The sequence below is a fragment of the Ranitomeya imitator genome, chromosome 4 (assembly GCF_032444005.1).
Source record: "Ranitomeya imitator isolate aRanImi1 chromosome 4, aRanImi1.pri, whole genome shotgun sequence".
Lineage (NCBI taxonomy): Eukaryota > Metazoa > Chordata > Amphibia > Anura > Dendrobatidae > Ranitomeya > Ranitomeya imitator.
This window is the reverse complement of record NC_091285.1, coordinates 82,304,853-82,330,215: the sequence shown is the minus strand read 5'-3', so window position 1 is coordinate 82,330,215 and position 25,363 is coordinate 82,304,853. Positions and strand designations below refer to the sequence as shown.

At 45.9% G+C, this 25,363-nt stretch overlaps 1 protein-coding gene across 1 annotated transcript in view; it reads right to left on the bottom strand.

Annotated features, from left to right (window-relative positions):
• The window catches only part of JADE2 (jade family PHD finger 2), a 374,376-nt gene that overhangs the window by 7,274 nt on the left and 341,739 nt on the right, over window positions 1-25,363 (bottom strand). The window contains exon 11 of the mRNA XM_069763847.1: window positions 2,162-2,257. Within this exon, the coding sequence (XP_069619948.1) occupies window positions 2,162-2,257 (96 nt within the window). The remainder of the gene's footprint in view (window positions 1-2,161; window positions 2,258-25,363) is intronic.

Genomic DNA, 25,363 nt, shown 5'->3' with positions numbered 1-25,363 from the left:
TTCCGCAGCGCTTTACAGTTTGCACACATTATTATCGCTGTCCCCGATGGGGCTCACAATCTAAATTCCCTATCAGTATGTCACTAGACAATACAAAGGTGGTATCAACCCCACAAATATCAAAAACCACTTGCCACCGCAACAGGGTAATTGGGAAGAGCCGGGCAAAGGGGTAGAATTGGCACATCTGATAGATGTGCCTTTTCTGGGTGGGGACCCCACACCGGGTTTTTAAATTATTTGGCTAAATAATATAAAAAACAGAGTGGGGACCTTTCTATTCTTGATAACCAACATTGCTGAAGCCGACAGCTGAGGGTTGCAGCCGCCAGTTGTAAGTTTTGCCTGGATGGTTATAGAAAATACAGGGGCACCCACGCTGGATTTTGTATTTATTTATTTATTTATTTATATATATATATATATAGCGCAGTCGGCAGGTGATGAATACTCCCATCAGCCGCTCCTGATGTCACTGTTATTATTAGACAAGTAAATAAGGCAGCACACTGCAGCGCTAAAACATGCAAACATGAAACACGAAAATTGAACTGCATTACTGCACTAGAAATATGAAAAATGAGAGCGTTTAGCGCATAAAAATGGCCAATTTTATGTGTACCTGGTAGCCACTTTACGGCATCTCTCTTATACCAGGTCCTAAACTTGCCTTTCCTCGCTGAGAATAAACGTCTCCATCTGAATGGGTACCTGTGAAACCTCTTCTTAGACTAAAATACACAACAGTGTGCTGCCTTATTTACTTGACTACATATGAGTTGGCGACTCTAGGTTCAGCACTTGTTCACACTTAGTCTATGTTTGGATGTGATGGTCAGTCTTTTGAAATGTATTCTTTAGCCTTCTGACTTCTGACTCATTTTTAATATTTCTAGTGCAGTAATGCAGTTCAATTTTCGTGTTTCATGTTTGCATGTTTTAGAGCTGCAGTGTGCTGCCTTATTTACTTGACTACATATGAGTTGGCGACTCTAGGTTCAGCACCTGTTCACACTTAGTGTATGTTTGGATGTGACGGTCAGTCTTTTGAACTGTTATTATTAGAGGCAGCAGGTGTAGGCTGATGGGAGTAATAGTTCCATCAGCCACCGCCTGCTGTCATTGTTATCACTTGAATATAACTCTCATCATTCTCCCCTGCTAGCCCTGATCGCCAGCAAAGCAGGGGAGAATGATGAAAGCCGCCTTCACTACTCGGCACTGGGGAACAGCACTTACTGTACCACTGCGTCTCAAGCACCGGGAAGTGTCACCCGGATGAAATCCCAGTGTGTCATCAGTGCGCACGTGTGTGGAACGTTTTGCGGCCCGTGCTGTTGGTAAAAAAAGGACATGTCTATGTGTGGGTTACATAGACACACGGTCCGTGGAAACACACTGACATGTGCACAGCAATGTAGATTTCAATGTGTCTACATGGGTCAGTGTCTCCGGTACGTGTGAAAACTGACACCAAATGTACTGGAGACACTGACTTGTGAAAGAGGCCTTACATGATTTCAGGACATAACAATTACAGATTGGCAACGGTTTGTTGCCAAATGAGCAATGAATAAAGAGCTATAGGAGAACACCCATAAAATAAGAGAAATAACTAGTTTATCGTTAGGAAGTCTGTTAGTTGATATAAGATAAAGCAGGAAGAGGTTGCAAAAAAATACCTCAGGATCACAAATGTAAAAGCATGAATTTGAACCGTGCAATGCATGTGTGCGTGCAGCTGTCACCATTTTAAAGCTTGTAGTAACATTCATATTTCATTATTTGGAACAACCAAGCATTTTTCCAGAAACCTTACAAATCAACATTGTCTGATCACTGGCATCAGAAGATTTTGCCATTATAGATTACCGTAGTTCATATTTTTAGTTTATTACAAATTTTGTAAATATATTTTAAATAGATCTGTCATCATATTAACAGTTGTGAACAGAAGTTCATGAGGGCATTGCGCCAACATATGGTATAGTCCTGTCCCTGACATTTAATATCGGTGTAAATAGGAAAGACACAAAACTGTACATAGAATAGATCCAAAAATTGAAGAGAATACTAAAATCTCCTGCTTACATATTGTACATATGATATGTACATATTATGTACAGCATAGACCTGAATATTACATGAAGTGCGAGATTACCTAAGTGTCCCAAAACAGATTGCTTTCCTCTTCTCGTTCTTTCCTTTCTTTCAAGACAACTTGTTTTTTTTCCTTTTGTCTTCTTTCTGGATTCCACTGGAACAAAATATTTAGTTTAGTAAAATGCAAAAAAAACAACAAAAACTTAACTCTAAAATCCACAATTGTGATCGTAAATTCAAAGTGTGAATTCTTGCACAGTGGTGGAGTTTCCTGATAAAGAGGACTGCATTGGTAGAAATGTGGGCATGCCGACAGATCAGGCACTGACATAGCAAATTACATGTTTATATCAAACTTTTCCAGGGAAAGATGCTCCTGAGAGAACGGTCTTGAATACCGTACATTTTAGTTCAATCCAAATGTCCACACAGCTAATTAGAATGGAAAGCGTTTGTAAGGTTCCTGCAGAGTGATGTGTAGAAAAACTGTATTTACAAAGTTTTCTTTCGGAATCTTTAGTGAAAAAGTATTATTGCTGTCCTACTGAAGATTTAGTTTAACCCCTTAGTGACAGAGCCAATTTGGTACTTAATGACCGAGCCAATTTTTACAATTCTGACCACTGTCACTTTATGAGGTTATAACTCTGGAACGCTTTAACGGATCCCGCTGATTCTGAGATTGTTTTTTGTGACATATTGTACTGCATGTTAGAGGTAACATTTCTTCGATATTACTTGCGATTATTTATGAAAAAAAACGGAAATATGGCGAAAATTTTTAAAATTTTGCAATTCTCAAACTTTGTATTTTTATGCCCTTAAATCAGAGAGATATGTCACGAAAAATAGTTAATAAATAACATTTCCCACATGTCTACTTTACATCAGCACAACTTTGGAAACAAATTTTTTTTTTGTTAGGGAGTTATAAGGTTTAAAAGTTGACCAGCAATTTCTCATTTTTACAACACCATTTTTTTTAGGGACCACATCACATTTGAAATCATTTTGAGGGGTCTATATGATAGAAAATAACCAAGTGTGACACCATTCTAAAAACTGCACCTCTCAAGGTGCTCAAAACCACATTCAAGAAGTTTATTAACCCTTTACGTGCTTCACAGGAACTGAAACAATGTGGAAGGAAAAAATGAACATTTAACTTTTTTTTGCAAACATTTTAATTCAGAACCATTTTTTTTAATTTTCACATGTGTAAAAACAGAAATGTAATCATAAATTTTGTTATGCAATTTCTCCTGAACACGACAATACCCCATATGTGGGGGTAAACCACTTTTTGGGTGCACTGCAGAGCTTGGAAGTGAAGGAGCGCCGTTTGACTTTTTCAATGCAGAATTGCCTGGAATTGAGATCGGACGCCATGTCACGTTTAGGGTATGTTCACACGTTCAGGATTTCCATCCTTTTTTTTTCAGGACAGTTTTTTTAAAAAACTGCAGCTCTTGGCAGAAAACGCAGGTCCTTTTTTTGTCCTTTTTTGATGCGTTTTTGATGCGTTTTTTTATCCTTTTTTTACTGTGTGTTTCCTAGGAAGCTTTTTAGGGCTAAAATGGCTGAAAATACCCTAACCCTACCCCTAACCCTACCCCTACCCCTAACCCTATTCTAACCTTAGTGAAAAAAAAAAAAAAAAAAAAATTCTTAATTTTTTTATTGTCCCTACCAATGGGGGTGACAAAGTGGGGGGGGTGTCATTTACTATTTTTTTATTTTGATCACTGAGATAAGTTATATCTCAGTGATCAAAATGCACTTTGGAGCGAATCTGCCGGCCGGCAGATTCGGCGGGCGCACTGCGCATGCGCCCGCCATTTTGCAAGATGGCGGCGCCCAGGGAGAAGACGGCCGGACGGACACCGGGACGCCGGGTAAGTATAAGGGGGGGAGATTAGGGCACGGGGGGGGCATCGGAGCACGGGGGGGGGGCATCGGAGCACGGGGGGGCGGGATCGGAGCACGGGGGGGCAGCCACACTCCGCCCACGCACTTCCGCCCGCTCCCCCGCACTTCCTGCTGCAGCGGTTCTGCACATCAAATCGCAGTAAAACCCGCAGATATATTTTTGATCTGCGGGTTTTACTGCGATTTTGACCTCACAATGGAGGTCTATGGGTGCAGAACCGCTGCGGTTCAGGAAAAAGAATTGACATGCTCCTTCTTTTTTACCGCGGCTATTCAGCGCGGCTTTTTACACTAAATTCCGGATCATGTGCACAGCAGTGACTGTTTTCCATAGGGTTACATTGTTATGTACCCTGCATGGAAAACAGCTGCGGAACCGCAGCGGCAATACCGCTGCGGTTCCGCAGTAAAAAACGCACTGTGTGAACATGGCCTTAGAGAGCCTCTGATGCGCCTAAACAGTGGAAACTCCTGACAAGTGACACCATTTTGGAAACTAAACCCCTTAAGGAACTTATCCAATTGTGTGGTGAGCACTTTGAACCCCCAAGTGCTTCACAGAAGTTTATAACGTAGAGCCGTGAAAATAAAAAAATCACATTTTTTCTACAAAAATGATTTTTTGCCCCCAAATTTTTATTTTCACAAGGGTAACAGGAGAAATTAGACCACAAAAGTTGTTGTGCAATTTCTCCTGAGTACGTCGATACCCCATATGTGGGGGTAACTGTTTGGGCGCACCGCAGAGCTTGGAAGAGGAGTGCCGTTTTACTTTTTCAATGTAGAATTGGCTGGAATTGAGATAGGACGCCATGTCGCGTTTGGAGAGCCCCTGATGTACCTAAACTGTAGTAACCCCCCACAAGTGACCCCATTTTGGAAACTAGACCCCTAATGGAACTCATCTAGATGTGTGGTGAGAACTTTGAATGCCCAAGTGCTTCACAGAAGTTTAGAATGCAGAGTCGTGAAAATAAAAAATATTTTTTTTTCCACAAAAAAGATTTTGTAGCCCCCAAGTTTTTATTTTCACAAGGGTAACAGGAGAAATTGGACCACTAAAGTTGTTGTCCAATTTATCCCGAGTACGCTGATGCCCCATATCTGGGGGTAACCCACTGGGCGCACGGCAGAGCTCAGAAGGGAGGGATGTTATGACCTGGTGGTCAGGACAATAATGGACCTGGTGGTTAAGAGCACACGGAATGACCTGATAGTTACTAATAATATAGGACGAGCTCTGAGACGTGGGAACTCTGCTGACCGCAATCCCTAATCCTATCACACACACTAAAAATAGCCGTGGAGCGCTCCTGACGCTCCCTAGGCGCCTCGTCACAGCCTAAGGAACTAGCTAGCCCTAAAGATAGAAAAATAAAGCCTACCTTGCCTCAGAGAAATTCCCCAAAGGAACAGGCAGCCCCCCACATATAATGACTGTGAGTAAAGATGAAAATTACAAACACAGAGATGAAATAGATTTAGCAAAGTGAGGCCCGACTTACTGAACAGACAGAGGATAGGAAAGGCAGCTTTGCGGTCAGCACAAAAAACTACAAAAAGACCACGCAGAGGGTGCAAAAAGACCCTCCGCACCGACTAACGGTGCGGAGGCGCTCCCTCTGCGTCCCAGAGCTTCCAGCAAGCAAGACAACAATCAAAATAGCAAGCTGGACAGAAAAATAGCAAACCAGAGAAAAAGAAGCAGTAACTTAGCTTCTGCTGGGAAGACAGGTCACAAGAACGATCCAGGAGTGAACAAGACCAATACTGGAACATTGACAGGTGGCATGGAGCAAAGATCTAAGTGGAGTTAAATAGAGCAGCCAGCTAACGAATTAACCTCGTCACCTGTGGAAGGAACCTCAGAAGCCGCAGCCCCACTCACAACTACCAGAGGAAGCCCATGGACAGAACCAGCCGAAGTACCATTCATGACCACAGGAGGGAGCTTGACAACAGAATTCACAACAGAGGGAGCACCATTTGACTTTTTGAGCGCAAAATTGTCTGTCGTGTTTGGAGACCCCCTGATGTACGTAAACAGTGGAAACCCCCAATTCTAACTCCAACCCTAACCCCAACACACCCCTAACCCTAATCCCAACCCGATCCATAATCCTAATCACAACCCTAACGATAATCACAACCCTTACCCCAAAACAACCCTAATGTCAACCCTAGCCATAACCCTAATCAAAACCCTAAATCCAACACACCCCTAATCCTAATCTCAACCGTAACCTCAAACCTAACCCTAATCCCAATACATCCCTAATCCCATTACTAACCTTAACCCTAATCCGAAACCTATCCCTAATCCCAAGCGTAACCCTAATGCCAACCCTAATCCAAACCCTAACCCTAGTCCCAACTCTAACCCTAACTTTAGCCACAACCCTAGCCCTAAATTTAGCCGCAACCCTAGCCCTAACTTTAGCCCCAACCCTAACCCTAACTTTAGCTCCAACCCTAACCCTAGCCCTAACTTTAGCCCCAACCCTAAGGCTACTTTCACACTTGCGTCGTTTGGCATCCGTCGTAATCCGTCGTTTTGGACAAAAAACGGATCCTGCAAATGTGCCCGCAGGATGCGTTTTTTGCCCATAGACTTGTATTGCCGACGGATCGCGACGTGCACTGGATCAGTTGTGTTTTGGCGGACTGTCGGCACAAAAAATCGTTCAATGTAACGTTTTTTTTGTACGTCGTGTCCGCCATTTCCGACCATGCATGCGTGGCCGTAACACCGCCCCCTCCTCCCCAGGACAGATTGGGCAGCGGATGCGTTGAAAAACTGCATCCGCTGCCACGTTGTGCAATTTTCACAACGTGCGTCGGTATGTCGGGCCGACGCATTGCAAGTGTGAAAGAAGCCTAACCTTATATTTAGCCCCAACCCTAAATTTAGCCCTAACCCTAATTTTAGCCCCAACTGCTTTCTCCTGCCGGCCGCCAGATGGCGTGCGCACTGCGCATGCGCCCACCATTTTGTTTCCCAAAGACGACGCCAGCGGGCAGGAGAGGACGCAGGAGGACCCAGGGACACCGGTAAGTATAACAGGGTCCTCGAATCCCCCTATTTCTCTGTCCTCTGATGTGCGATCACATCAGAGGACAGAGAATTACACACCACTTTTTTTTTTGCGATCGCCGGTAAACAGTTAATTATCGGTGATCGCTAAACAGGGGTCGGTATAACTGACCCGATCATGTTCTTTGGGGTCTCGGCTACCCCCGGCAGCCGAGACCCCAAAGATCCTCCCGATGCCGGCCACCCGCCATTTTTTGCCGGAAAAAGATGGCGGCGCCCATCATGAGCCACGAGGAGCACCGGGGGAGACAGGTGAGTATCGGGGGGCTATCTGTGTCCCCATTTATCTGTCCTCTGATGTGCGATCACATCGGAGGACAGGGAAATTAAAAGGGAAATCGCGTTTTTTTTGCGATCGCCGGTAAACTGTTAATTACCGGCGATCGCAAAAGCGGGGTCGGTAAACCCCCCCCCCCCGAATCATGTTCTCTGGGGTCTCAGCTACCCCCGGCAGCCGAGACCCCGGAGAAAATCGGACTCTATTTACTTTTTCCACAGCGCCGTTGATTAACGGCGCTGTGGTTTAAGTACCCTTAACTGCCGCTGTTAAAAGGCGTATCGGCGGTCGTTAAGGGGTTAAAAGGAGTCAGTCACCCCTAAAATGCAAATTAAACAGTTATATAGGGAACTTAGCTCCATGTAAAAGCCACACCTGCCTGACATATTTCATAAGTGGGGGTGCACGCTAGCGTCCCATAAGCAAAGCGTCACAGAAGATAAGCGTCGTGACACCGCAGTTATTCCATGGCAGTTAGTCAGGGCAGGAGTCAGGTAACCCACACTCTGCTCTCCTGTCTATCCATGTGCATTATTCCTATCCTCCTATGTTCCCTTGTAATCCACTTTCACCGCCCAATCCTCCCTCCATCACGACTCATATACATCAGCTCCTCTCCTTCCCTCTCCCATGTACAGCTCCCATGCACTTCTTACCTTCCTGAAAAACCTCAGTCCATCTTACCCAAACAGACTGCATAAAAAAACTTCATACAATCCCAAAAGCTACTTGCTTTTTATCTTCCTACTCCTGCTGATATCAGGAGACATCTCCCCAAACCCCGGTCCACCATCCACCAACCTCAACCCCTACCCTACCTCACATCGAAACCTTAATAATCTTACTAATATTAATTGCACTCCTTCATCTTCTCCTTCTTTTAATTGTGCCCTTTGGAATCCACGGTCTGTATGTAACAAGCTTCCTTTCCTACACAATTACTTTCTGAAAAACTCTCTGAATCTGCTGGCCCTCACAGAAACCTGGATTCAGGATTCTGACACTGTCTCTCCTGCTGCCATTACCCATGGTGGCTTACAATTCTCCCATTCCCCGAGACCAACAAACAGACCTGGTGGTGGAGTTGGCATACTCCTGTCCCCACAATGCACTTTCCAGGTCATCCCCTCAGTTCCATCACTCTCATTCCCTTCTTTTGAGGTCCACACCATCAGGCTCTTTCGTCCCCTCTCCCTCAGAGTAGCGGTCATATACCGGCCCCCAGGCTCACCCACCCGCTTCCTGGACCATTTCTCTGCCTGGCTGCCGCACTTCATGTCCTCAGAACTACCAACCCTTATCCTGGGAGACTTCAACATCCCCATTAACAGCCCCACTTCCACATCTGCATCCCAGCTTCTGTCACTAACCATTTCTCTCGGCCTCTCACAGCTCCCAACCTCTGAAACACACAAAGACGGTAACACCCTGGACCTGGTTTTTGCCCGGCTCTGCTCAATCTCCTACATAGATAACTCCCCTCTCTGACCACAACATTCTCTCCTTCACACTCACATACCCTCGCTCACCCCAGCACCCTCCTACACACCATTCAGTCAGAAATCTACAAGCCATTAACCCTCTTACGCTTTCAGACTCCCTATGCTCATCATTGTCCCCAATCTCTTCCTTTTCCTGTCCTGATCTGGCTGTACATCTCTTCAATGACACTCTTAGAAGCACCCTTGACCAAGTAGCTCCCCTCACCCTCAGAACCTCCAAACACAGAATAAAACAGCCCTGGCTCACATCGCAAACCCGATTTCTCCAGCGATCCTCTAGGTGTGCTGAACGCTTATGGAGGAAAACACGCACACCAGAAGACTTCATATACTTCAAATTTATGTTAAGGACCTATAACTTTGCCCTTCACTTCGCTAAACAGACTTACTTTACCACTCTGATCTCCTCACTATCCAACAACCCCAAGAAACTTTTTGACACCTTTCACTCCCTCCTCAGGCCAAAAGCACAAGCCCCTATCACAGATATTTGTGCTGGTGACCTGGCCTCCCACTTTATAGAGAAAATAGACAATATCCGTCAGGAAATCCGCTCCCAACAACTAAGTTCAGTGACTCCCATCCCTCCCCTCATTCCCCCTGGCTCACTCTCCACATTCGATCCCATCACTGAAGAAGAAGTCTCCAAGCTCCTCTCCTCTTCTCGTCCGACTACATGCACTACCGACCCCATTCCCTCACATCTCCTCCAGTCTCTCTCTCCAGTTGTCACATATCACCTAACTACAATCTTTAATCTCTCTCTCTCCTCTGGCATTTTCCCCTCCTCCTTCAAACACTCTATCATTACTCCATTACTAAAGAAACCCACCCTCGACCCACCCTGCACAAACAACTACAGACCGGTCTCCAATCTCCCCTTCATCTCTAAACTCTTGGAGCGCCTAGTCTACTCCCGCCTTACCCGTTACCTCTCCACTCACTCCCTCCTAGACCCTTCACAGTCCGGTTTCCGCCCCCTACATTCGACAGAAACTGCACTCATCAAAGTGACCAATGACCTTCTGACAGCAAAACGTAATGGTGACCACTCTCTGCTCATTCTTCTCGACCTTTCTGCAGCTTTTGACACTGTTGACCACCCTCTCCTGCTCTCTAGGCTCCAGTCACTAGGCATTAAGGACACTGCTCTCTCCTGGTTCTCCTCCTATCTTTCTGACCGCTCCTTCAGTGTTCTGTTCTCTGGCTCCACTTCATCTCCTCTTCCTCTCACTGTTGGGGTACCTCAGGGCTCAGTCCTTGGCCCCTTTCTGTTCTCTCTCTACACGGCCCCAATTGGACAGACCATTAGCAGATTTGGCTTTCAGTACCATCTTTATGCCGACGACACACAACTATATACGTCATCCCCTGACCTTACCCCCGCTGTACTACAGAACGCCACTGACTGTCTGTCAACCTCTCCAAAACTGAACTTCTTCTGCTCCCACCATCTACTAACCTCCCTAAATCTGACATTTCCCTCTCCGTGGGTGGCACCATAATAACACCCCGGCAGCAGGCGCGCTGTCTGGGTGTTATGTTTGACTCCGATCTCTCCTTCACCTCCCATGTACAATCTCTTGCCTGCTCGTGCCGCTTACACCTAAACAACATCTCTAGAATCCGCCCTTTTCTCACCATGGAGACAGCTAAAACCCTCACGGTCGCCCTGATCCACTCCCGCCTGGACTACTGTAACGCTCTATTAATTGGCCTCCCCCTCACTCGACTTTCCCCTCTCCAGTCCATCCTTAATGCAGCAGCCAGGGTCGTCCATCTGGCTAATCGTTACTCGGACGCGTCCGCTCTTCGCCAGTCGTTACACTGGCTACCCATTCATTACAGGATACAATTCAAAGTACTTGTTCTCACCCACAAAGCTCTCCACAGTGCGGCACCCCCTTACATCTCCTCCCTCATTTCTATCTATCAGCCTAACAGACCACTGCGCTCTGCAAATGACTTTCGGCTAACCTCTGCACTAATCCGTACCTCCCACTCCCGACTCCAAGACTTCTCCCGTGCTGCGCCAATCCTCTGGAATGCTCTACCCCAAGATATTAGGACCACCCATAATTTGCATAGTTTTAGGCGCTCGCTCAAAACACATTTGTTCAGAGCGGCCTATCATGTTCACTAATCAAAGTTATGTTATGTTTGTGTGTGTGTGTAGCCCATTCACTATCCCCATCTATTCCCCAACCCCGGAAGATGGCTGGACCATGATTGTAAATACATCATTGTAAATACACACCTGTACTTTGTATCTCCCCCACCTCATTGTAGATTGTAAGCTCTCACGAGCAGGGTCGTCTTATTTTGCTTTAATTATTGTATTGTTAACATTGTTACTTATGACTTTTGTGTTTGAAACTGTTAGGGTATGTTCACACGTTCCTGATTTCCATCCTTTTTTTTTCAGGACTGTTTTTTAAAAAACTGCAGCTCTTGGCAGAAAACGCAGGTCCTTTTTTTGGTCCTTTTTTGATGCGTTTTTTTGATCCTTTTTTTGATCCTTTTTTTTATGCAGTTACCCCTAACCCTAACCCTAACCCTACCCCTAACCCTATTCTAACCTTAGTGGGGAAAAAAAAAAAAAAAATTCTTAATTTTTTTTTATTGTCCCTACCTATGGGGGTGACAAAGGGGGGGGGGGGTGTCATTTACTATTTTTTTTTATTTTGATCACTGAGATGGCCGGACGGACACCGGGTAAGTATAAGGGGGGGGGGGGAGATTAGGGCACGGGGGGGGCATCGGAGCACTGGGGGGGGGGGGGGCATCGGAGCACGGGGCGGTGGGATTGGAGCACAGGGGGGCGGGATTGGAGCACGGGGGGGCAGCCATACTCCGCCCACGCACTTCCGCCCGCTTCCCCGCACTTCCTGCTGCAGCGGTTCGGCACCACAAACCGCAGTAAAACCAGCAGATATTTTTTTCATCTGCGGGTTTTACTGCGGGTTTGACCTCACAATGGAGGTCAATGGGTGCAGAACCGCTGCGGCTCCGAAAAAAGAAGTGACATGGTACTTCTTTTTTCCCGCAGCTATTCAGCGCGTTTTTTTTTTTTGATTTTCCGCATTGTGGGCACAGCAGTTCCTGTTTTCCATAGGGTACAATGTAATGTACCCTGCATGGAAAACAGCTGCGGACCCGCAGCGGGAAAATCGCGGCAATTCCGCATGAAAAAAAGGATCGTGTGAACATGGCCTTAAACTGTAAAGCGCTGCGGAATATGTTGGCGCTATATAAATAAAGATTATTATTATTATTATAGTAGTTACCTTTAAAACTCATTTTATTCCATATGCAAATGTGGTAGCTTCAGTGCACCCTTGGTGTGGCAAAGGGCTCTGTGCACAATTCTGCTGCCTATATTTGCATTATGAGGTGATCCCAATTTTGCTTGGACATAATAAGCGCTGTTTAACTCAAACCATTGCCCTATGTGTGCACACAGACTCTAAAGTAGCCAGCAATGCATACACTATACGGGACTAAGCATCACTGTCATCAATGTCTCCTGTCAGCGGCCACTGCTTGCTACAATAATACACAGGGAAGCGTAGCAATTGGCATCAGTAAGTAGGAGACGGTGCTACGTGGCTCAGTTACATGCTCCTCACATCTTATTATGGATCACAGAATAGGTCAATATAGGGTCTCTGATTGAGTTCAAAGCCATGATTTGAGTTGAAACAGCACTAGCTCTGACCAAGCAAGCACTAATCAGAATAGTAACAGGTCATAATGCAAATTGAGAGGTGTTTGATAGTGAGAAGTAGGCCAAACGCAAACTTCAATTTGACATTGAAGCCAAACAGAGGTTCATGTGTGCATAATATGTATGTCCATGTATGTATAATATGTGTACCTCTGTACAAAGCGTGCATAAAATGTATGTGTGCATAATAAGTATATGTATACAGCGAATTAAATAAGTATTGAAAAAAAAGGTACTAATAACATGAAATTCTCACCAGATGTTGGTAACAACCCATCCAATCCACACAGGCAAAGAAATCAAACCATAGGTGTTTATAACATTAAGTTATGAGAAGAACACAGGAAAAAAGTTTTGAACACGCTTACTGAAATTTATTAATACTTTGCAAAAAAGCCTTTGTTGGTGATGACAAATTCAAGATGCCTCCTGTATGGTAAAACTAGTCACATGCATTGCTCAGGTGCGGTTTTGGTCCATTCTTCTACACAAACACTCTTCAAATCCTGAGGGATCAGTGGGCTCCTTCTAATGAACTCAACCCTAATACACCTCTTCAACCTCTCACTCACAACTGGTGTCTTCCCCTCATCCTTCAAACATGCCAAGATCACACCCATCCTCAAAAAGCCCTCCCTCGACCCATCCTCTGTATCTAGCTATCGACCGATATCTCTTCTCCCTTATGCCTCAAAACTACTGGAACAGCGTGTCCATCTTGACCCTCAACCTACTGTCTCCTTCCCCATAATCCTGTAGAATGTAAGCCCGCAAGGGCAGGGTCCTCGCCCCTCTGTATCAGTCCGTCATTGTTAGTTTGTTTACTGTATGTGATATTTGTAACTTGTATGTAACCCCTTCTCATGTACAGCACCATGGAATCAATGGTGCTATATAAATAAATAAATAATAATAATAATAATAATAACTGTCCTCCCAACATTCCTCCTGCTCCCTCTTTGACCGGTTACAATCTGGCTTCCAACCCCACCACTCAACTGAAACTGCCCTAACTAAAGTCACCAATGACCTACTAACCGCCAAGAGCAAGCAACACTACTCTATCCTCCTTCTCCTGCACCTCTCTTCTGCCTTTGACACCGTGGACCACTCCCTCCTGCTACAGATACTCTCATCTCTTGGCATCACAGACTTGGCCCTATCCTGGATCTCCTAATATCTAATAGACAGAACTTTCAGTGTCTCCCTCTCCCACAATACCTCCTCACCTCGCCCTTTGTCTGTCGGTATCCCTCAAGGCTCAGTTCTAGGACCCCAACTCTTCTCCATCTACATGTTCGGGCTGGGACAGCTCATAGAATCCCACGGTCTGCAATATTATCTCTACGCTGATGACACGCAGATCTACCTATCCAAACCTGACCTCACCTCCTTCCAAAATACCACATTGTCTCTCTGCTATCTCGGCCTTCTTTTCTGCTCGCTTTCTAAAACTGAACATGGACAAAACAGAATTCCTCATTTCCCCCCCCCCATCTCATTCTACCCCTCCACCAGACCTATCCATCATGGTCAAAGGCTGCTCACTTTCCCCAGTCCCGCATGCTCGGTGCCTCGGGATGATCCCTGTCTCTGCCCTCTCTTTCAAGCCACATATCCAAAGCCCTTGCCTCCTCCTGCAGTCTGAAACTCAAAAATATTTCCTTGATCCATGCATTCCTCGACAATGAAACCACAAAAACACTAGTGCACGCCCTTATCTCCCGCCTTGACTACTGCAACCTCCTACTCTCTGGCCACCCCTCGAGCACTCTGGCACCACTCCATTCCATCCTACACTCTGCTGCCCGACTAATTTACCTGTCTCCCCAGCCTCTCCCCTATGCCAAGCCCTTCACTGGCTCCTTATCATCCAGAGACTCCAGTTCAAAACCCTTACTATGATATACAAAGCCATCCACAACCAGTCTCTTCCATACATCTGTGACATGGTCTCCCGGTACTTACGTACACGCAACCTTCGATCCTCACAAGATCTCCTTCTCTACTCCACTCTCTTCTTCCTACAACTGCATCCAAGGCGTCTCCCGTGCTTCCCCCATACTCTGGAACTCTCTACCTCAACCTTAGAAACCTTCAAAAAACCTGAAGACTCACCTCTTCCAACAAGCCTACAGCCTGCAGTAATGCTCAACCTACTGAACCGCCGCACAACCAGCTCTACCCTCTCCTAGTGTATCCTAACCCATGCCCTGCAGACTGTGAGCCCTCGCAGGCAAGGTCCTCCCTCCTTCTGTACCTGTTAGTGCCTTGTTTTTTGCTCATGTTTATTGTATTCGTTAATATTTGTCCCTTTTCACATGTAAAGTGCCATGGAATAAATGGTGCTATAAAAATATATAATAATAATAATGAACTCTGATCTTTAGTTCCTTCCATAAATTTTCTATTGGATTCAGGTCAGGTGATTGGCTGGGCCATCCTACAGGCCTTATATAGTTTTTCTGAAACCATTTGAGAGATTCCTTGGCTGTGTGTATGGCATCATTGGCTTTTTAAAATGTCCACTCGCGCTTCATCCTAATCTGCTGGTAGCAGATTTTTATTGAGAATGTCTAGGTAAATTTGCCCATTCATCCTTCCTTCAATTATATGAAGTTTGCCAGTGCTGTATTCTGAAAAAACAGCCCTCCAAACTTCATTAATAGTATGGAGTCTTTGGAATGATATACAGTGCCTTTTGGCCTACAAACATGATGTGTATTTGTAAGTTGTTTACCGGGGTGTGTTCCTCAGGATACAGTGAAGTCATGGGCAAGAAAACAAACTCCTAAACAGTTAACTAACTGTAATTATTTTACTTAGTTATGTGGATGACTCGACAAGAAAATAGGTAAGATTCAAAACATAATACAGACATTCAACCAGGAGGCTGAGGCCCTTGTGCTGTACAGCGTGAGCACCCAAACAATTTGTACCTACTATCCTTTCTATAAAATTTATCTACTGGCCTGTCAAAGCCGGATGCCTGTTACTACCCTGGGAAATGGGACAATTATATAAGTAACGTATGGGCTCTTCTGCAGTACAGCACAAGTTTACAATCTTAAAATCAAATACCTCTATTGCCCAACCAAATATCTCTCTCCTACCCGATGTGACTTCAATGAACTCAGAGGAACAGTCCGGCCTCAACTACACTTGAAACCAGAATAAAAATGCTTTAAAACATTCTCTCACTCATTAATCTGGCATTTGGCAAATAATAATTATGGTAATCCTAAATGACCTAAAACAGGAAAGGTTCATTCCGATTTCATGTCAGATATCGAGAAAAACATGCATATGTGTCTTTTTATATAGTGTATGTAAACTTTTGGTTTCAACTTTATATCGAAAATACCCTAACAGTTAACCAGCTGTGACCACTATTTTGCCGTAAACATAGTCTATCGAAGTTGAACAATTATCCCGTACTATAATGTTTCTCAGAAATTCTCTCCTAAAAAAAAGTTAACATTTGGTTTGAAGTCCGTTGCGTGCAGTGTTGGCACCTAGGCATGGATTAGGATTCTTACTTACGGAACAAACCGAAAATGTGACAGCAAATCTGGAAGAGCCAGAGGCTGTTTGCAATTACAGCTAATAATCGTCTTTTATAAGACCTGATCAGGCCGGCACAGGTCTCTGGAGTCATCTTGGCCCACTCCTCCATGCAGATCTTCTCCAAGTTATTTAGGTTCTTTGGGTGTCTCATGTGGACTTTAATCTTGAGCTCCTTCCACAAGTTTTCAATTGGGTTAAGGTCAGGAGACTGACTAGGCCACTGTAACACCTTGATTTTTTGCCTCTTGATATAGGCCTTGGTTTTCTTGGCTGTGTGCTTTGGGTCTGTGTCTTTTTGGAAGATGAAATGACGACCCATCTTAAGATCCTTGATGGAGAAGCGGAGGTTCTTGGCCAAAATCTCCAGGTAGGCCGTGCTATCCATCTTCCCATGGATGCGGACCAGATGGCCAGGCCCCTTGGCTGAGAAACAGCCCCACAGCATGATGCTGCCACCACCATGCTTGACTGTAGGGATGGTATTCTTGGGGTCGTATGCAGTGCCATCCAGTCTCCAAACGTCACGTGTGTGGTTGGCACCAAAGATCTTGATCTCATCAGACCAGAGAACCTTGAACCAGTCAGTCTCAGAGTCCTCCAACTGATCATGAGCAAACTGTAGACGAGCCTTGACATGATGCTTTGAAAGTAAAGGTACCTTACGGGCTCGTCTGGAACGGAGACCATTGCGGTGCAGTACGTTACTTATGGTATTGACTGAAACCAATGTCCCCACTGCCATGAGATCTTCCCGGAGCTCCTTCCTTGTTGTCCTTGGGTTAGCCTTGACTCTTCCGACAAGCCTGGCCTCGGCACGGGAGGAAACTTTCAAAGGCTGTCCAGGCCGTGGAAGGCTAACAGTAGTTCCATAAGCCTTCCACTTCCGGATGATGCTCCCAACAGTGGAGACAGGTAGGCCCAACTCCTTGGAAAGGGTTTTGTACCCCTTGCCAGCCTTGTGACCCTCCACGATCTTGTCTCTGATGGCCTTGGAATGCTCCTTTGTCTTTCCCATGTTGACCATGTATGAGTGCTGTTCACAAGTTTGGGGAGGGTCTTAAATAGTCAGAAAAGGCTGGAAAAAGAGATAATTAATCCAAACATGTGAAGCTCATTGTTCTTTGTGCCTGAACTACTTCTTAATACTTTAGGGGAACCAAACAGAATTCTGGTGGGTTGAGGGGTTGAATAATAAATGACCCTCTGAAAAGACTTTTCACAATTTAAAAAAAAAATAAACAAAGAAATAACATTCTTTTTTGCTGCAGTGCATTTCACACTTCCAGGCTGATCTACAGTCCAAATGTCACAATGCCAAGTTAATTCCAAATGTGTAAACCTGCTAAATCTGCAAGGGGTTGAATACTACTTGTAGGCACTGTATATATATATATATATATATATATATATATATATATATATATATATATATATACACACACTATATAAGTGTCTAAGGGTCACTTCCGTCTTTCTGTCTGTCACGGATAATCATTGGTCGTGGCCTTTGTCTGTCATGGAAATCCAAGTCGCTGATTGGTCGTGGGCGTTTTGCCACGACCAATCAGCGTGGGTTGTGTTACATACTGCGTGGGCTGCGTTATTTACTACATGGCTGCTATGTACTACGTGGGCAGTGTTATATACTATGTGGACAATGTTATATACTGCGTGGGCTGGATTATATACTACATGGCTGCTATATACTATGTGGCCAGTGTTATATACTATGTGGGCAATGTTATATACTGCGTGGGCTGCGTTATATACTACATGGCTGCTATATACTACGTGGGCAGTGTTATATACTATGTGGGCAGTGTTATATACTGTGTGGGCTGCGTTATATACTGCATCGCTGCTATATACTACGTGGCCAGTGTTATATACTATGTGGGCAATGTTATATACTGATTGGGCTGTGTTATATACTGCGTGGCCACTGCTCTATACTGCGTGGCCTGTATTAACGCATCGGGTATTCAAAAATATGTCGTGGCCTGTGCTATATACTATGTGGCTGCTATATACATAGATATTCTAAAATACCCAATGCGTTTGAATCGGGCCACCATCTAGTATATATATATATATATATATATATATATATATATATATATATATATATATATCAGTGTGTGTGTATTTTATACATGCATCTCTTATGTGCATATGTGCAGCCTGTATTCAATGCCACCACTTCATAGTTTAATCTTAAAGGGAACCTGTCACCCCGTTTTTTCAGATTGAGATATAAATACTGTTAAATAGGGCCTGCGCTGTGCGTTACTATAGTGTATGTAGTGTACCCCGATTCCCCACCTATGCTGAGAAATACATTACCAAAGTCGCTGTTTTCGCCTGTCAATCAGGCTGGTCAGGTCGGGTGGGCGTGGTGACATCGCTCTTTTCTTCCCCAGCGTTCCGTTGGTGGCGTAGTGGTGTGCGCATGTCCAAGTTCCGAATTCCCTGCGCGCACGTGAAGAAGCAGGGCGCGATCTGCGCTGTTATCCCTTTCATCGGTGGAGGCGGCCATCTTCCTGGGGCCGCGCGTGCGCAGATGGAGTGCTCTGCTGCACGGGGCTTCAGGAAAATGGCCGCGGGATGCCGCGCATGCGCAGAAGAGATCGCGGCGGCCATTTTCCCAAAGCCGAGATGCAAACTCGGCTTTGGGAAAATGGCCGCCGCGATCTCTTATGCGCACGCGTGGCATCCCGCGGCCATTTTCCTGAAGCCCCGTGCAGCAGAGCACTCCATCTGCGCACGCGCGGCCCCAGGAAGATGGCCACCCCCACCGATGAAAGGGATAACAGCGAGATCGCGCGCTGTTTCTTCACGTGCGCGCAGGGAATTCGGAATTTGGACATGCGCACACCACTACGCCACCAACGGAAAGCTGGGGAAGAAAAGAGCGATGTCACCACGCCCACCCGACCTGACCAGCCTGATTGACAGGCGAAAACGGCGACTTTGGTAATGTATTTCTCAGCATAGGTGGGGAATCAGGGTACACTACATACACTATAGTAACGCACAGCGCAGGCCCTATTTAACAGTATTTATATCTCAATCTGAAAAAACGGGGTGACAGGTTCCCTTTAATAGGAGAAAAAAAGAGTTTCTTAATGGAGTCTCTGCTCTAAATCCATCCACTGCACCTGTAGAAGATGAAATCTATGGCAAAGGCAAAAGAAATAAAAGTTCTATAACTTTATACTTTGTTACCAATACTCTTAGAACGCTTATGAAAACAGTATATATTTTACATTCACGGCACAAGTATATTTTAGAAAGCTGAGGGTTTCACACAATTCTTTGTGCAGAATTTCAGAAACCTCAGTGCGTATTAATATCACAATTATTTAGCCAAGTATAATTGTGTAGCATGACAATCCAGACAAGCAGTGGATGAGCTGGCTACAGATGAGCCGCGTAACTACGAGTCTACAAACGGGAGAAATCATTAAGTAGGCCTAAACTCTATCCAAGTATATGGTTTATAGTCCCAGTGTGAGAAGCTGATATGTCCAATGTTTCCCTTGACATACTCAATTTCAGTACTAATAACTGTTGGCAAAGTGCAGGAGATAATAGAAAGAACATGCGTTATGCACACTGGAGCCAAGCGGTTGAGTAGTCTTGGCTTGACTTTGTATTTCAGGGCAAGTCATTGGCTTGGTCTCAATATCCTGTGAATCTGTCTACCAATGAAATCAGAAACCTTATTTAAGTTAAATGGGAATTTAACTGAACAGCTCCTCAGTAGAGATGAGCGGTTTTCGAGTCGAACTGTTCACCAATTTCAAATTTGAGCTGTTTTGGGCGGTGTTCGAGTCGTTCGACGAACCCAAACAATTTGCTTAAAATTCAGCTGTTCGAGTTTCTGTTCGATAAATGTTCGTTCAGCAAAAGCCTAGCTTGATTTGCACATTAAAACTGTTAATCATTGTTAATAGACTGTTTCAGTGTATAGTGGGCGGTGGATAGATCTGTGCAGAAATAACGCCTATCTCAATTTTTTTTCTTTCTCGCATTTACAGTGGGGCGGTGCAGTCTCTCAGCAGTACGTGCACACACACAGCAATGTGCATGTGATGCACACAAGCAAGGGTATGTGTCATTGGCTGTGTATGTCACATGTCCTTGCCCTATAAGAACCAGCCATTTGCTCCGTCGCCACCATTTCCTCACTGCTGCAGCTAACTGTTAGACGGCACCGCTGCTGCTGTGGGCGCTATACAGACTAATAGTGTTTTTTTGGAGAGAGAGATAGGTTTAGGGAGTCGGGAGGAGTCGGGACTAGTTGTAATATCAGGGTACAGCAGTTCATAGCACTGATTGCCAGGCAGGTCTGTGCCAGTGCTGTGCAAGTGTTTGTCACAGAATTTGGTGTAATCTAGGTCAGCCAATCCTTTTGGGCTAGTAGCATTGTCTAATAGTCATCTGAGTAGCCCGCCTGTGAAGCTAGCTAGTGTATCTCAATTTTCACTGCATCTAATCCAGTTGATAGTTTAGGGCCTAGGAGCAGTGTCTGCACGTCAGCAGAGTAGCCTGCCTGTGAAACAAACTATACCGCCTGTGTATCTCAATTTTCACTGCATCTAATCCAGTTGATAGTTTAGGGCCTAGGAGCAGTGCCTGCACGTCAGCAGAATAGCCTGCCTGTGAAACGAACTATACCGGCTGTGTATTTCAATTTTCACTGCATCGAATCCAGTTGATAGTTTAGGGCCTAGGAGCAGTGTCTGCACGTCAGCAGAATAGCCTGCCTGTGAAACAAACTATACCGCTTGTGTATCTCAATGTTCACTGCATCTAATCCAGTTAATAGTTTTGGGCCTAGTACCACAGTTTGGCCACTCAGTTCTGCTCGGTTTTCATCCATCGGTTGTTGTGCCAACAACTATAGATACAGAGTTGCCAATTAGTTAAGCACTAAAACGAGTGGCAAAAGGCCTGCTGCTGGTGGAAAGGGGAATAGGCGTGTTGGAAAGGGAAAAAAAGGTTGTGTCCGTGGGGTAGGTGGTCAAGCAACAGTAACATCTGCAGAAGAAAGACCATCTACCAGCCAAAGTAAGAGGTCTACTTCTTTTCGTGGACAATCTGATATGATCCCTTTCTTACGACCATTGCTACACGCATCGCCAAAAATTCCAAATGAGGCACAAAAACAGCAGGTGCTTGAACGGATATCAAGTGCTCGTTCAAGTGGGCTCTCCTCCATGTCAACTTCAACATCACAACTACTCCAGTCCTCAGAGTTGTCACCCCAATCGCACTTGCTTCCTCACAGCTACCAAGTCTCCAGCTGCCCGTCTGAGCATGGGGTAACACACATGGTTGAGTCTGTAGAGCTGTTTACGCATACTATAGCCTGGGAATCAGAGGTCTGCTCCACAGTTTCTGTGAATCCAGACGAGGAAATGATCTGCACTGATGCCCAGAATCTTTGTGAGTTGGATCCAGGCCCAGATGAAGAAGGTTCTGAGCATAATGTAGACCCTCGTTCCCAAACTAACTCCAGTTGGTGGAGACAATGAGGAAGATGATGATGAGACTGAGATACCTGATTGGAACGAAAACTTGACTTTTCGGTCTGGACAGGAAGAGGATGGCTCTGAGGACGATGGGTGTGAGAACACACAGGATGATGACAAGTTTGTAGACCCCACTTACTGTCAACCGCCAGTCCATGAGGTCAGCAGAGGAGGTGGAGGAGGATGCTAGTGACGAGTCTGACGACGAGGTAACGGTGCGCCTTCCTGGACAGAGACGGAGTACTGGAAGCACGTCAACTGCATCCTCAACCCCAACTGTGCCTCAGACCAGAAGTCGTGGTGGCTCTTCAGGTCGTACGGGCTCTAAGCCTTGCATAGCCTGGGCATTTTTTGACATCGCAAAGATGACCCAACTCATGTTGTCTGTAAGATTTGTCAACAAAATCTCAGTAGAGGCCAAAAAATCACTAGCTTGAGTACTTCATGCATGAACAGTCACATGGATATGAGGCATAAGTTGCAGTGGGAAGCTCACTGTGCTACAATGCGGCCTAGTGGGCCGGGTCAACCACCGTCTGCCCCATCAAGTGCATCCACGTCCTCTTCATCCTCTGTGACTGTGGGGACAGCAGTCGCACATGGTTTTGGATGCAGACCTTCCACCTCTTTACCCGCAACAGCCAGTGTGATTGGCAGGTCGTCAGGACATTTGCACGTGGAAACACCTGCTCGTGTTGAGCGCTCTCTGACATCGACACCACATTTTGATCAAGGCAACATAACATCTCCACCTGCACCTTCCTCACAGACCAGCAGTTTGCCGGGGACACCCTACTCAACTCCGTCTAAGCACGGCAGCCAGCCCTCAGTCTTTCAGATGTGGACAAGTAAAAGACCATTTCCTCCTAGCCATGACAAAGCTAAGAGGTTGAATTTCTCCATCTGCAAGCTGTTGGCTACAGAAATGCTGGCTTTCCGCCTGGTGGACACAGAGGATTTTCGAGACCTTATGTCCGTAGTGCCCCAGTACCAGATGCCCAGTCGCCACTACTTCTCAAAGAAAGCTGTGCCTGCGCTACACCAGCATGTCGCACACAACATCACTGCTTCCTTGAGAAACTCTGTATGTGACAGGGTGCATTTCACCACAGACACTTGGACGAGTAAACATGGACAGGGGCGTTACATGTCGGTGAGTGGGCACTGGGTAACTACGGCGACATCAGGAGAAGGGGCTGTTGTCCGAGTCTTGCCATCCCCACGAGTTGCTCATCGATCCCCTGTATCTACAAGTTCCTCCACTGCTTCTGCCTCCTCAACCTCCTCTCGGTCCTCCACCTGCACCGAAAGCCTGTCTGGTAATGCCACCCACGTTGTAACTGGGCAGAAGGAATCCTGCACACCTCCTCACTATGCTGTCACCAGGGCTCAACGGCATCAGGCAGTGTTTACATTGAAATGTCTGGGAAATGTGAGTCACACAGCTGAGGAGTTGTGGTCAGCTCTGGAGACCGAGTTCGATCAATGGTTATCTCCACTCAACCTGCAGCCAGGGTAGGCTGTGTGCGACAATGCTGCAAACCTGGGTGCGGCCCTTCGCCGGGGCAATGTCACACACGTGCCTTGTATGGCTCACGTTTTGATCCTGGTTGTCCAGCAATTTTTTTCCCAGATGGGCTTCTGCAGAGGGCACGGTCGCTGTGTGCTCACTTCCGCCGTTCGCATCCCGCAGATCGATGACTTGGGCGATGTGCCCACACGGTGGAATTCAACTCTGCACATGTTGCAGCAACTGTGGCAGCACCGATGAGCCCTGGTGCAATACGTTAAGACGTATAGCCTGGGCCAACGAGATCAAGAGGTGGGGCAAATCACGCTGCAGGAGTGGTCTCAGATCAGGGACCTATGCACCCTTCTGCACAGTTTTGAAATAGCAACGAAGATGTTTAGTGCTGACGATGCCATTATCAGCATGACCATTCCGGTGATTTACATGCTGGAGCACACCTTACACAATGTTCAGAGTCAGGTGGTGGAACAAGGAGTAGGAGGAACAGGAGGAGTCGTATGCAGAAGGGATCATATCTCCAAGGTCAAGAAGGTTGGCAGCACCAAGGCGGCTGGCATTCGAGGCTGGGGGAGAGGGATTACCGAGGGTGCATGGTAGCAGCCAAACTGTTGAGGAAGGTGCAGGAGGCGAGGAAGAAGTGGAGGATGAACTGGCGCTGGGCATGGAAGACTCATCAGATGAGGGAGACCTTGATCAAATTTCTGTTGTGCGAGGTTGGGGGGAGAGGGCAGAAGAAGGAAGCATGATTATCACCTCGCCACCACCAAGACAACAAGGACTTGGTCCTCCTGGATGCGCAAGACACATGAGTGCCTTCTTGCTGCACTACCTGCAACATGACCCTCGGATTGTCAGAATCCGAAGTAATGCCGACTTCTGGGTTGCCACACTCTTAGATCCCCGGTACAAAAGCAAATTTGGCAAAATAATTCCTGCCATAGAAAAGGATTCACGCATGCAGGAGTATCAGCAGAGACTGTTACAGAATCTAACATCTGCTTTTCCACAAAACACCAGTGGTGCACGAAGTGAATCTTTGAGTTCTAACTTGCCAACCGTGGGACTATCGAGTCATCACTCAAACCGTAACAGTAACATTGTATCTGGTGGTAACAGCAATTTTTTCCAATCGTTTCATGATTTTTTTTAGACCATCCTTTGCAAGGCCACAGGAGACAAGAAGTCTGACGCACAGCCAATGCTTAGAGAGGATGGTACAAGAGTATCTCCAAGTTAACATCGATGCCATGACTGTGGAACTGGACCCTTGCTCATTTTGGGCTTCCACTCTTGAAAAATGGCCTGAGCTCGCCACTCACACCTTGGAGATCTTGTCGTGCCCCGCAGCCAGCGTTCTCTCTGAACGTGTGTTCAGCGCTGCTGGTGGTGTGCTGACAGCTAAGCGCACGCGGCTGTCCAGTGACAATGTTGACAGACTAACGTTCATCAAGATGAACAAATCCTGGATCCGCAAGGACTTTTCTACCCCAGTGTCATCTTGGGGAGACTAAAAGCTTCATGATTTTTGAAAATCACCTCACCAACCGTTTTAAAAAAACTCTGGCAAAATTTATGCAACTTAAGTGGTGTCTGTGGCTGAATTTTTGGAAAAAATGGAGACTCCTTTATTTAGTCCCCTTGCTGAGTTTTACATGACGTTGCCATAGTCAATTACAGGTGGGTGGGGTCGTCTGCAGAGTTGTTTACTCATACTATGGCCTGAGATTCAGAGGTCTGCTCCAAAGCTTCAGTGTCTGCTAGTCAGCAGAGTAGCCCAGCCACCCACCGCCTGTTTACCTAACTACTATTTTCTAACGGCATCTAGCCCAGGAAATCCTTTTGGGCCTAGTAGAATTTGGTGCAACTCAGCAGCGTACCCCACCCATTAAGCAAGCTACACCGCCTGTTTACCTAACTACTATTTTGTAACGGCATCTAGCACAGGAAATCCTTTTGGGCCTAGTAGAATTTGGTGCAACTCAGCACAGTACCCCACCCATGAAGCAAGCTACACCGCCTGTTTACCTAAGTACTATTTTTTTAATGGCATCTGGCCCAGGAAATCCTTTTGGGCCTAGCAGCAATTTCTGCTACTC